Below are 13,344 nucleotides of genomic sequence, written 5' to 3'. Positions count from 1 at the left end.
ATTTGCCCTCTGTCCCTCTATTCTACTCCTAAAATGGGTGACAGTGTGGTAGTAAGAGGCAAGGAGCAGCTACTTCTAAATCAGAACACTTGTTTCCTGGGTCAGTCTCATCTCCTCTCAGGATTGTTGTCTTTCTCAGCATGGCAAAAAAAAAAACAACAACCAACAAACAAAAAACAGGGACTTCTCTGGTGATCCAGTAGCTAAGAATCCGAGCCTTCAAAGCAGGGGCCTGGCTTCCATTCCTGGTCAGGGAACTAAATTCCACATGCCACAGTGAAGAGACCGTATGCTGTAACAATGATCCAACAGGCGGCAATGAAAATCTCTTGTGATACTGCGTGCCACAACTAAAACTCAGCGCAGCCAAAACAACAGCCAAACTTTATTCCGGATATAATACACACTTATTGCTGGGAACTACAGACCAGCAAAACAGAAAACATAAGTGGTTCATAATCCCCTTACCTCAGAAAAAAAATACTAACATTTTGATACCAATTCTCCTCAGCAGCTTCACCTCAGAGGGACCCTGTCCTCTTCGCTTACTAACTAGCCCTTTCCAGTTACACATATTAACCTGGAGGGAAGTTACTTATTATTTATTTTTTCCTCTCTGGAGTTGTTTCTGGAGGTTGTTCTGTAAATTTTGTTGGGTGAGGGGCATAGATTTGAGAGACAGACTAAAGTTGGAGTTGTGCTTGGAGTTGTTTTTCAGTTTGAAGTGCTCACCTCCTAGCTTTGGGAGCAAAAAGTATTTCAAGCCTTGTTTTTTATGGTATCTGTATTCAAGAACTGGTCATGTCATGTGGGGTTGTTTTACCTCAGAATTTTTTAGCGCTGGCCGCTTTCTGTTCCTTTGAACGGTAACAGCTATAACTCTGGTGACGACTGGAATTGGCTTTGGCCGTGAGACTTTAATTTGTAATGACGATTGGTGGCTGTAGGGGGTGGCCGTGCCTCTCCGGCGCGCGCTCCCTCTGGGTTCAGGACTCTGGTCCACACTGGAGAGAGGAGATCCAGCTAGAGAAGGGCGGAGCTGGGGCGAGGCGTCCGCCCGGGCCTGCCGGCAACCAGGCAACAGGGCCTTAGCAACGGGGAGGGGGCGGGACCTAGGGAGGAAGTCCGATGGCCGCTAAATCTCGCGAGAGTTGCGTTTGCGCGCTAACTCCAAGTGCGAGGGTCCCGGGGTCTGCTTGCGGCTGTTGGCGAGGTTCGGGCCTCTGGGAAACGCGACAAGCCCCCCGGCCACCATCACCACCATCATCATTATGGAGACCTCAGCGCACAAGCAGCAGCAGCCTGAGGCGGCCAAGATCAGAAACCTGCCCTGGTAGGAGGGGGCCTGGCTGCTGCGGGGAAGGGGATCGGCCGCGCGCGGAGGCGGTGGCCCGAGTGAACAAGTGGCCAGTCTCCAGCCCGACCTCGCCCCGCAGTCCCCGGACTTGAGGCCGGGGTGGAGCCACAGAAGTTCACCTGCCCTCAACTCCCCAGTCCTGCTCCATTCTATTTATAACTGGCTAGGTCTCCCTTCACCCGTAACCCTGGGCCCCGTTTCCTGTTGCGGAAGAGGAAAACGGCTTCCCCACTTGGGTGACAACATGGGTTCGATCCCATGTCTTCTGACATTGCCTTGGCCTCTGTGGCAGAATATTCTCTCTTGCCAAAATAGCCTCTTCTCTCGGTGCGATTACTGGTCACGTTCTAAGCTAGAATGATGATGATGATGATGATGACAGCACTTCCTAGTTAACATATTTCAGTGACTTTGTTACACGCACCCTATTAGATGTTGGAATTTTGCAAAGACCCTGGGAAGAAGATACTGTTATTCCAGCTTTACCAGAAGGTTAAATGACTTGCTTAAGGTCTAGAGTTGGAAAATAGGTTTGGATTTGAACCCAGGTGGTCCAGATTCAGAGCTTGCACTCTTAGCCAGTCTGCTTCCACAACTGTGTCTTACTGTTGTTTTAAAGACTGAGAGGATTTGGCTTGATTTTTAAAAACTCTTGTTTCTTTTCAAAAGTTTTCAAGATAATGAGTTCGGTTTGTTGTTACTATAGTAAAAATACATAACATACAATTTACAGTTGTAGCGATTTTGTAGTGCATTCAGAATGTTGTGTGATCATCCACTATCTAGTTGCAAAGTTTTTCATATACCGCAAATGGAAACAATATACCTATTGGCAGTCACTCCCCATTCCCCTCTCCCTCAGCTCCTGGCAACCACTCATCTACTTTCTGTCTCTATGAATTTGCCTATTCTGGATATTTCATGTAACTTGAATCATACAATATGTAGCCTTTCATGAATGGCTTCTTAGATCAGCAGTTCATGTCCTTTTATTGCCAGTAACATTCCACTGTATGGCTATGCCACCATTTATTGATCCATTCATCTGTTAATTTATATTTGGATACAGGTTCAATTTTGAATTAACGTTAGGTGCCCATCCAGGTTGAGATTATAGGCAGATAGCTGGAAAGGTGAAATGAGAGCAGTTTTTCAGCATTGTTGACATTTTTAACCAGATATTGGGGGGGCGTGGCCACAGGGGTTAGCCTGTGCATTTCATAATGTTTAATAACTTCCCTGATGACTATCCACTAGATGCCAGTAGCACCTTCCACCCAGTTTTGACAGGGGAAAAGTCTGTAGATATTATCAAGAGTTCACTGGAGGACAAAATTGCCCCGATTGAGAACCACTGGGTTACAGGTTTTTGTATCTCTCTTCTTTTAGTTGGGATATGTATGAAAGGACTCTTCTGCACCTAACAAAATATTCTGGCCTTCATATATGTTGTAATGCATGCTACATTGTATTTTAGGGTTGAAAAATACCGGCCCCAGACACTGGATGATCTCATTTCTCATCAGGACATCTTGAGTACTAGTAAGTATCCCTGTGTCAGTGGCTGGTATCCTAGCTGAAGAACCTGGATACATTGCTTAGGGATGTGGTCTCTGCTGTAATAACCTTAAAGAATCTGACTAAGCTTTTGGGATGTGGCTCTGACAGCTGCATCCTTCAGACGTTTCATTCCTGCCCGTGCCCTGGATTTGAACACAGATGTGAAGTAGACTCAGCCCAACTCTGGCCCGCGGTGAATGAGGCGACTGAGACTGATAGCATCTCTCTTTCTCCCCCCATCTTCAGTTCAGAAGTTTATCAGTGAGGACCGCCTGCCGCACCTCCTTCTGTATGGTCCTCCAGGGACAGGAAAGACATCCACCATCCTGGCCTGTGCTAAACAGCTGTACAAAGATAAGGAATTTGGCTCCATGGTCTTGGAGGTAAATGAGAGGATTACCCTTAACTTTCAACGGACTCTGGTTTCTTATTTTTAGTTCTGCTAGTTTTGTTTTCCAAGTTAGTTGCCCTGCTGGTGGTTGGGAAAGAAGCAGATATACAATATTTCAATTCACTTTTCCTATAGTTGACATTTTTGCCTGGAGATTTTGGGTGTAGCTAGAGGGCAGTGGTAGCGCCAGGTGTTTTTGTTTGCTTTTGCCAGCTTTTACTCAAACACTCAGGGGTCACTTGGTTGCTAGCTGTATCCCATGTGCCCTTCTCCATGTTGCTCCACACTATTCTTGTCCCAGAAGACTGGGCGGTGTTGCCGACAAGCTCCCTTGCCCTCTGGCTCCTATTGGGTTTGGCCAGGAGTTGGGGGAAAAATAATGCCTGGTCCAGCCCTGGGTCACCACAGACGGACAGTGTCCCCACCCACAGGGCACAGCACCCAGCATTCCCCAGAAGCCAGCACCACTCCCCCAACAACCCCTTAAGACTTGGGAGTGGTAATGGGCCCCAGTAGCCCATAAGGTATTGCATAGCTCTTGTGGTTTCTCCCACACCTCACAAGCACCTTTTAAAATATCTCTTCATTTAATTCTCTTCAAATTACCGAATTTGAGTGTGCTGTTTACTGCTGGGACACGACTGATCCACTTAGATTATGAAATTCTAAATATTGTCTATTGTTAAGAAAAGAAATGGTTTAACTTACTTTTTTTGTTATAGATCTTAGAATCTTTCTGCTACCAAGATTCTTAATTGTTCTTACTTCAGTTTATTAAAGACTTGCTAACTTCTGGGTTGCTCTGGGTTGTGGTAGCTAAAATTAGTATCATTCTGCTCCTGCCTGGGGTGCTATTCACTGTGACCAGACCAATTAATTATTCCTCCAAAGCATGTCAGTGATTGTCCTCAAAAGGGAGAAGAAAGATAGTCATTGGCCTTTCAGAATATAGTGGAATGATCTAGTGAGCTGTGAGTTTTAAATATAACTGCTATCTTTTAATGATCATCTCTTTATCTGTCCTTAGACCTAGAGACCTAGCTTGCTGAGCAGGACTGATAAAAAGATACATTAATTCATAGCACACTAATATGTTTTCTATTTATTCTGGCTTCTTTCACATTTAGCTGAATGCTTCAGATGACCGAGGAATAGATATTGTTCGGGGACCAATCTTGAGCTTTGCTAGCACAAGGACAATATTTAAGTAAGAATTCTTTGCATAATTTCTCTCCTTAAAGATTTTGATCAGTGAGTTGTTTTTTAAATCCTCTCCTTTGCCAGTTTATAAAAGTGTACAAAAAAGAGGGGGGAGGTTTTGTCAAAAGCAGCCATGAGAAAGACATAAAGTACAGGAATGGTGGTAAGAAATACTAAAATGAAAATACTATCTAAATCTATTTGCAGGTACTCTGGGGCAGCATTAGTTTCATTTTATTGGTTAACAGAGAACTGATTACATCATGAGACTGGGTGAGCTAGTCTGAATTTAAACAAAAATGAATTGAAGTCAGGGTGGAGAACTAGGATGGTGGTGAAAAAAGAGAGGAAAAGACAGTAAAGGTGATGGGGAAAAGGCAGCACTAGGATAATAGGATTCTGGGTGGAAGAACGAGGAAGGTGCCAGAGGACAGAATCTGACACAGAAGTTAGACCTCTGTTCCCTTTAAGAGTTGAAGGAGCAGTGGAGTATTTGCTCTGTGTGACCACAAATGTCTGCTTTTGTCAGAGTTCTAGGAAAAATGAACTTTATGAGCCAGGGCCCAATGGCACAAATGTGAAGGTGTAGGTTTGGGCCTGGAAGTCACAGTGAGATTGAAGAAGCTTTTAGAAAGTACCACTTGTTTTCCTAGGAAAGGCTTTAAACTAGTGATCCTGGATGAGGCCGATGCCATGACTCAGGACGCCCAGAACGCCCTGCGGAGAGGTAAGGAGTATGGCCATGTACAGTGTGTTGGTGAGGACAGCTCTAGAGAATTAGCATCTTTGGACATGAGATAGGACATGGCTTCTTTTCAGTTTTCATTCAAATCGCTGTATGCCTTTCACTTCATATCCCATCTGATGATCTAGACAAAAACCTCTGCACTGGGATATTACCTCTTTTAGTAACTTAAAGACATAAACCTTTTGGGGACTCTTAGGTAATGACCAGACACTGGTGTTTTATCCTCCTTTCCCCCTGGGTTCAGTTTCAGGGTTGGGAATTTGTACTGATGGATGGGAGCGGTTAGGAAGTTGTTCATTCCTAAACTGCTAGATAGGCCTTTCTGCTATTGGTACCCTTAGATACAAAGGAGCCAGGAAAATAATACTAGAAATTTAGTTGCATCAGTCATGTCAGAAAGCTGACATGATTTCACTTCTTGCCAGGAAAATGATTTGGCTGGGAAGGGAGAGTACGCTGTAATTTGTCAGTCTTAAGGGGCCTGGTGCAGTTAGTTTCTTTGCAAGGACATTCTTAATCTCTCTCATTAAGATTCTGCAGTGAACAGCTAAGAGAGAAGAGAATCTTTAAGAATCTTAGGGAGGAGTAGATTCCAGCCCATGTTTAAGGAGGAGGAGAACAGAATATCTTCTGGTCCTAAAGGCGTTGGCAGTCTTTCTGCAGCATCTTGTTCTGTTGAGTCAGTCTGGGCAGATCCCAACGTGAGAATGTTGGTACAGAATGAAACTGATGTCTTAGGCATCTCTGAATTCATGTTAATGCTTTGCGAATACTCTAAGAGTTTGAGACAAAGTCCATTGGAAAGTCTTCAAAAAGCCATCGTCTTCCCCTGCCCAGTAAAAGTTGGGGCAGCATCCATCTGCTAAGTAGAATTTTATGCAAAAGGGAAGGAATACTGGATTTCACATCTTAATGGAGTAGAATGGCAACAGTGCCGGAATCATGGCCAATCGTGGAAAAGGAAGCGTTCTGTACAGTCCTGTTCATCAGCTCGGGAAAGGATGGCTGGTCTCCAGGGACATCCTCTCTCACTACCATAGCATCTCCACTTGTCTGCATTCTTGTTTTCTGTGCCTTTCACATGACCCTAGAAAAGTGCAGGGTTTCTGGGTCCCTTGAAGAATCAGAATGGAAGTGAGGTGGTTTTCTTTTCCCTTGCCAGTGATTGAGAAGTTTACTGAAAATACCAGATTTTGCCTCATCTGTAACTATCTGTCAAAGATCATTCCCGCCTTGCAGTCCCGGTGTACAAGATTCCGATTCGGACCACTGACTCCCGAACTCATGGTTCCCCGCCTGGAACACGTCGTAGAAGAAGAGAAGTAAGTATGTTGAAAAGCAGGGAAGAGGGGTGGGCTTTGGGGGACTGATTGTTGGGTAAGGCTACTGGCTGGTATGTTTTAAGGTGATACCGTTTGTAGATAATTCAGGAAACCTGGCACAGGTTAAGCCTCCCTGTCTGTCAGCTGCCCTGGCATCTCACAGACATTCTTCATGAAAGACATTTGGTTCTTCACTGGATTCCATCCTTCTCCCCGGGAAGCTGTCCCACCTTCTTCCTGCTCTTCTTTTGTTGTTGGAAACTGCACATTGCCAAGTCCCCTCTGCTAAGATGCCTCTAGCCTTTCTTGACTAGAAGGGAGGGTCCTGAGCCATCACATTCTGTGTAATCAGATGCCAAGCAAGTAACCAGCCCAAGCCGCTGCTGTTGTTAACAGGTGCCTTGGCTCTGCAATTGCAGATCTCATCAGGACCCTATCCTCCCAGAGAACAGATTTCAAAGCTACCTGCGCAACAGTTGATTAAGCAACACTTGATCCCAATAAGAGTCCTTCTAGACTTGGACTGGACTGTGACTCAACATGAGGCCAGTGTCCCCAAAAGCCAGTGAATTCTGGAGTCTGTAGATCAGGAGAGTATTGTTAACTCTATCTTCCCTTTTCTTTGTTTAAATTCCTCGATCATCCCAGGCCATCTTGTTCCCTCCATAAGCACTTGTGCTCTCAGGACCTCTGAATCCCTTCTGCCTATTTCCTTTCAGAGTTGATATAAGTGAAGACGGGATGAAAGCACTCATAACTCTTTCCAGTGGAGACATGCGAAGGGCTCTGAACATCTTACAGGTATGGCACTACTCCAAGCAGATCTCTAGTTGCTTTGGAATAGTTTTCCAAGAAAGACATAAGCAACAATACAAGAGAACTGCTAAAAACTTGATCTTGTTATATATTAAAGATGTACCCCCACCCTTGTGTTTCAATTAATTGAAAGAATAATTTGTTGCAAACAAGGGAGAGATAGGGAAGGACTCTGCAGCAGTAACATAGCTGATAAGCAGCGGCATCCTCCGGACATGGCCAGATCTTAGCAGTGTAAGAAGTACAGGGTTCAGCCTGCTGGGTGCCTCCCCACCCCCACATTGCTGCCACTGAAATTGCCTCCTGATCCGCCTGCAGCAGCCATGGTGATTCTCCCCCTCTGTCTGCACAGAGCACCAACATGGCCTTTGGGAAGGTCACAGAGGAGACCGTCTACACCTGCACAGGACACCCACTCAAGTCAGACATCGCCAACATTCTGGACTGGATGTTGAATCAAGACTTCACCACGGCCTACAGGAATATCCTTTCTCATGCCCTACAGTCGGTGCTTACGTGTCCAGGGTCTGAACATGGAACTCCTTTCAGCTCATGATGGAGCACGATCTGCGGGTGGAATGAGTGCTTGTCTTTAATGCCACAGAGTTCTTCCTGAAGGGTCCTGACCTGGTTGTGGCTTGCAGCCACTCCACTCACAGATGGGAGGGAAGCACTTAGACATTGGATGGAACATGCAGTCATTTTCAAGATGTCAGTGTTACTCTTGTTTTCCTGTAAAATTAAGAGCTAGGTGTAGTGATGTAAAGCCTTTTAGGGAACGCATTTGGTTCTATTCTCTACTAGACAGATACAACTGTTATTTTTCAGAAAACCCTTATTGGATGGAGATGAAAGCACAGAAAAATAAGAATTTGAGTCCAACATATGCCACTTCAGATGGAAAGCAACAGCTGTGTTGGGGTGAAAAGCCCTGCTTTCAAAAGTCACTCTCTACAGTGTTTGTCCTGGAACTTGGTCCCTTTGCCTTAACTGCTCCTCTCTAGATATCATGGAGTTAAAAACGCTGAAGGGGTTGGCATTACACGACATCCTGACGGAGATACACCTGTTCGTGCACAGAGGTAACTCATGTTCCTCCCCAGTTCAGAAGCTGTGTATAAGGCAGCATGCTTTGGGGTTGGGGGTGGTTGGAGAGGGAACCTGAAGCTCCACTGTCCACTTTGGAAACAAAGAAACAGGAATGAAGAGGTATAAACCTGGTCCCTCATTTTTTGTTTTATCTTGCTATTTAAAACCTTGTTCTAAAAATACTCTTTTGACCTCTAGAATGCTAGGGGGAAAGAAATTCCTGAAAGGCTAACTTATTTCCTCCAAGGGTTCATATTTTAAAGCAATAAGTAGGATATTGTAATTCGTATTTCTAAAAGGGTATTTTCCCCAAAAAGAGAGGGAGAAGGAAGATCTAGCTTCAGGTCAGCCAGAGTGGTCTCACCTAAACCACCTTAAGTTCCCCACTTGGTCATGTGTTCTCTGCAGAAAACTGCTGCTCGACCCTGGCCCACATACTACCCACCCCAGGCCAATCCAGTTAGCCCTTTGAGGGAGGACCAGACACTTGTGTCTTTGAGCTCTGAGTGGTCTGTTCAGCCTCATGGAGAAGCTCCTTCCTGACCCACAGTCACCTGCGGACAGTCTGGTCCATGAACACTGGTTCTGCCAGTTCCTTTCTAAGCCACTGGCTGGTGTGTGAAATTCTGCCCAAGAACATGGTTGGCTCAGGCCCAGCTCTGCACTTTGTGGACACTGAGAATGAACTGACCTTTAAAAATCAATCGTTTTCAAAATTGGGATAGCAAGTGAGAACTCGGCTTTGACAGTAACTTAAGAGTGACCCAGTGGCTGAAACAGCATTGTGGATGGGTCTTCCACCTTCTTATGATCACTCTGGAACCTGCTCATTTTTTTTAGCTACCCTACAAAGACTCAGAACAAACACTTTGAAAACCTACACACTTTGTACTTCTAGAAGCATGGTGTCTCAAGATCTGTAGCTTCAAGAGATTAGTCTTACCTGATGTGGAAACTCATACTTGTCCTCTGTGATGTTTTCAACAGTAAATAATGACAGACCCCACTCGTTTGATTTTTTTCTCCCAGTTGACTTTCCATCTTCAGTTCGAATACATTTATTGACCAAAATGGCAGACATTGAGTGAGTATTTATTTTCCGGTTTTGTTTTCCTGCTTTCCCTTTGTTCTGAGTTTTTTGTTTCTACTTGTTTAGAATCAATGGTTTGGTCTAAATCATTCACACATAGTGGAGTTTAGTTTCGGGTGGGATTATTGAACAAAGTGGGGGGAAGGGCGTGGAGCTGTTTTTTAAAGCACAGGGGTTAAACAAGGACAGGTACAGCTCAGTTACATATTTGAGATAAAGGCCTCTCCTTCAGCCTCAGAGGCCGGGTCCACCCTTGTTCTCCATGTGCTCTTGTTATTTGGGAGGCCTGCTTTAGTTCAAACATCTAGGTTGTTTGGGGACAGCCAGCTATCCAGCTGTTATTAAGGCATTTTGGCATACGAAAGCATATTGCAGGGAAAGTAAACATAAACTCAATTTTCCACTTTGGCTGCTTCAGTAAACACAGTTATTAGCCCCCAGTGAAGCTGGCAGCTCTCATCTGAGTAGACAAAAAGCACTGGGTTCAAAATAGACATCCACATCAGCCAACTCCAATTCACCATCACTGGCATTCACACGTACCAATTAGGTCACTTCTTACTGCTACACTGTGAATTGCATGGTTTTACTTTCAATAGCTGGGCACTTGAAAAGGTTGCAAGATAAATACCACTGTCTTGCTTTATTGACTAGACCACAGAGCCACAGATACGGCAAACCAAACTTCCCAGTGAATTAGGAGGAAGGAAGCTTAATTAAAATCCCTCTCAATGCATTTTGTAGGTGAAGAAATAATCCCTAGTCACATGCATTTTGCATATTCACAAAGAGCTTGAACAAAGTTCAGTTCAGATCACCGCTACTGGTAACAATTTTTAAAAAAATTTTTCCTTTGTAGTCTGAATCAGATTTATGAATGAGTATTTGAGGCAGCAAAGAAACTGTCTGGGAACACAAAAGACTGCTGCCTGGGATGAATTTCCATTCCCTCCTTCCAGTCCTGCAGCTGACTTTAGGTCTGATTGCTATTGTTCTTTGGTCAAAAGGCAGTGCTATTCTTACTTCGGTTTGCTTTCTTTTAGGTACAGACTTTCTGTTGGCACCAGTGAGAAGATTCAGCTGAGTTCCCTCATTGCCGCTTTTCAAGTCACCAGAGACCTGATTGTCACTGAGGCCTAGATGCTTGGGACCACATGCTGCCAACTCACTCTCAGGCCCAGCAGTGACAGGAGAGCAGGGGACTGTGTCACAAATGAACAGCTGCCTGGGCTGGGTGTTTACACAGTCACCCCCAACTGTGTAAAATTGTTCCAGGCATGGATGGGCAGACATTTAAAAAGTACTGTGTGTGTGGCTGTTTGGAGCAGGGCTGTACAAAGCAGTTTTAATGTCCAGCTCTCTTCCTGCACTATGCATATGTGTCTTACAAGGGAACAAAGCAAAACCCATTTTTAGCCTTAAGGCTTTTACTCTTCAGTTGCTTGGATGATAGGAAATTGGCGTACCCCACTTGGAACATCAGGCTTTCAAATCTAATACGGCCCAAGTACCTTCCAACACAAGGTAAAAAGAACATCACCAAAGTCACATTTGTAAATCTAATCTGTGGTATACTTTAAATAGGTGTTAATGGGTTTCTGGCCCAAGCCATTATGCTTTTATAAAATGAACTCAATTTTCTTCCTTTAAAACCTGGCCTTTTTTGCTCTTGAAGTAGAGTAATTGCTTGCTGGTTCCTAACTGTAGTGTGGACAGGAGAGAAAACGTTCATTTGAAATGATGCCACTGGGGCCAGAGATCATCCAACACTGACTTGTTTAACCCAGGGCACGTGAGATGAAGCCTGACTAAGCCTGCAAGTGCTGAAAGGATTGGAACTCTTTGTATTTAAATAGAAGACAGTTTATCTGCAAGCATTTGTGCTACATCTGTGACAGGGTTGTGCACAGTAAAAATAAAGCAGCTTACTTACTGTTTAAGTGACTTCTCTTTCCTTAGCCAGCTATACAAAGGCTGCCTTGTTTGACTTGCATTTATATGAAAAAGCCGCCTCCAACCCTGATTATCACAGAATTAACTTTCTTTGGAGGCTGTTCTTTATAAAGGTGTCTAATTCTTATACCGTCAAAAGGGAGAAGTTGGTTATACCCATCACTCAGGTGGGCCTCGTCTGAAGCTAATGGCCTAGGGGTGGGGGTGGGAGATTGTCTCAAGGAAGCTGCCCAGGGCCTCTCAGACTACACCGTATGATATTTCAAGATGAACATGAAATCTAAATGTTGCCCAATCTATTCCCAGCTGCCTTGTACTTACTTGTTTAAAAAGGTGATTCTTTTGTGTTTTCTTTAATGGAAAAAATGAAACCGCGAGCCAAAAGTGTTCTACCTTTTTTCCTTCAATGAAAGCCTCTCATCTTGAAAACAAATGTTTTTCTTTCAGCAACAAAGGCAACAGAGGAGAGGCTCCTCTACCTTTCCAACATGTTTTTTTCATAATACACAGGCCTCCACAAAGTACCTAGTAAGAAAGCCAAAGGATAAGATGTTGCATTTCTTTTAAAATAATTTAAAATATATTAAATTTTCCAAAGGCAGATTTTGTTTGAATGAGGTGGCTTGATTAGATAACTATACACCACTGAAGGAGAACAGTACTTTTAAGGAGCTAGTTGTGTTTAGGGGCAGAGTTGAGACTGGCTGATGAGTCCAATGAGTTGAAGCAGTCAAGTCAGATCTCGTACAGAAGAAAATCAGCTGAAATGACACCAATTCTTCACACAATTAAGAAGAGACATCTTCACAACTGTTGGAATTGAGTACTATGGTTTTTAGATACCATTGAGAAAAACACAGCTGTACCTTAACATCTGTTGAGGAAATATAAATATGCTAACTGGCAAACAACTGACAGATAACTCAGTAGCCACTGGGACAGTCATGCAGTTGAATACGTTCTGTGTAACCTGACGCACAAATCTGTCGCCTCCAGCACATGCACACCATTATTTTTTTTAAAAAAAGCCAAATCTACTGTCTATCAGGAGCATGGCCTCTTGAGTCACCTGGACTTGAGCTGATAATGCCTCCCACCAGACATCTCTATGACACCTGTCCTGCGGGCCAGAGGGAAACGGGGGGAAGGAAAGCCCTTGCTCACTCACATCAGAGCTGCTCTGACCAGCAGGACAGAACTTCACCAAGGCCTCTTCTGCATCTGGATCAGTGACAAGACACTTGGCAGAAGCCACACTCCAATCAAGGGAGTGGGAACTTTCCTGCTGCCACAGAAGCGTGAGGCCCAGGCGCTCCTCTCAGTAAAACAACTTAACTGCACTTGGAATCAAAATGACCAGAGGGCCCAGCACTGCTGTGCATAAGTGGACTGATGGTAAAGCTCAGGCTCCATCATTCTGTTCCTCTTCTAAGACTGACACCCGTGTGTCCTGGGGAAGAGACCCCGGAGGGTCCACTGGAATCTGGCTTTGCTACATTCTGTTCATAGCTTCCCAAACAGAAATTGTATTTCAACCCAAGGCCAGATGTTTGGCCCATTATTCCACCTACTCCTTTGTCAGGAAGATTTATCCTGCTACAAAGAAAACAAGTAAGACTATGGAGACTGGGTTAGAAAGTCCTGTACGTGAGGAACTCTTTCATTTTCTTGGGGATTGGCAGTGCTAGCACTTGGTATGTTGTGAGGAAACTTCGAAGGGCTTTCCGGCATAAGTGCTTCAGTGATGACAGGACCCGAGGAGCCGTCCAGAACTGGACGTGGCCATCCCTTGTCCTGAAATGAAACAAAAGACAGACC

At 44.5% G+C, this 13,344-nt stretch overlaps 2 protein-coding genes across 6 annotated transcripts in view; one reads left to right on the top strand and one right to left on the bottom strand.

Annotated features, from left to right (window-relative positions):
• Window positions 1–1,195: 1,195 nt before the first annotated feature.
• On the top strand, window positions 1,196–11,570 carry RFC5 (replication factor C subunit 5). Of its 4 annotated transcripts, none has more exons than XM_068989438.1 (11): window positions 1,196–1,333; window positions 2,835–2,899; window positions 3,164–3,300; window positions 4,436–4,515; window positions 5,162–5,235; window positions 6,419–6,578; window positions 7,298–7,379; window positions 7,747–7,876; window positions 8,408–8,476; window positions 9,513–9,567; window positions 10,617–11,570. In XM_068989438.1, exons 1-11 carry the CDS (start codon window positions 1,272–1,274, stop codon window positions 10,711–10,713), a joined length of 1,011 nt encoding a protein of 336 aa, XP_068845539.1. In that variant the 5' UTR covers window positions 1,196–1,271; the 3' UTR covers window positions 10,714–11,570. The 4 variants fall into 4 exon arrangements, with proteins under 4 accessions (XP_068845539.1, XP_068845537.1, XP_068845538.1 ...); XM_068989436.1 differs by having other exon boundaries at window positions 7,747–7,881; window positions 8,404–8,476; XM_068989437.1 differs by having other exon boundaries at window positions 7,747–7,890; window positions 8,410–8,476.
• Window positions 9,522–13,344, bottom strand: part of WSB2 (WD repeat and SOCS box containing 2) — a 22,285-nt gene continuing 18,462 nt past the window's right edge. For both annotated transcript variants that reach the window (XM_068989435.1, XM_068989433.1), the window contains one exon: window positions 9,522–13,320. In XM_068989435.1, coding sequence (XP_068845536.1) covers window positions 13,158–13,320 — 163 coding nt within the window. In that variant the 3' untranslated portion in view covers window positions 9,522–13,157. The remainder of the gene's footprint in view (window positions 13,321–13,344) is intronic.

The sequence above is a fragment of the Capricornis sumatraensis genome, chromosome 17 (assembly GCF_032405125.1).
Source record: "Capricornis sumatraensis isolate serow.1 chromosome 17, serow.2, whole genome shotgun sequence".
NCBI classification, from domain to species: Eukaryota; Metazoa; Chordata; class Mammalia; order Artiodactyla; family Bovidae; genus Capricornis; species Capricornis sumatraensis.
The sequence above is the reverse complement of the archived record's forward strand: the minus strand, read 5'-3'. Positions and strand labels throughout refer to the sequence as shown.

Excerpts from the sequence above, each read along its gene's own strand:
- RFC5 (XM_068989437.1), top strand. The coding sequence starts at position 1,272 with ATGGAGACCTCAGCGCACAAGCAGCAGCAGCCTGAGGCGGCCAAGATC. Across the intron at positions 7,380-7,746 it reads GGGCTCTGAACATCTTACAG|AGCACCAACATGGCCTTTGG; the intron begins GTATGGCACTAC and ends CTGTCTGCACAG. Across the intron at positions 8,477-9,512 it reads ACACCTGTTCGTGCACAGAG|TTGACTTTCCATCTTCAGTT; the intron begins GTAACTCATGTT and ends TTTTTCTCCCAG.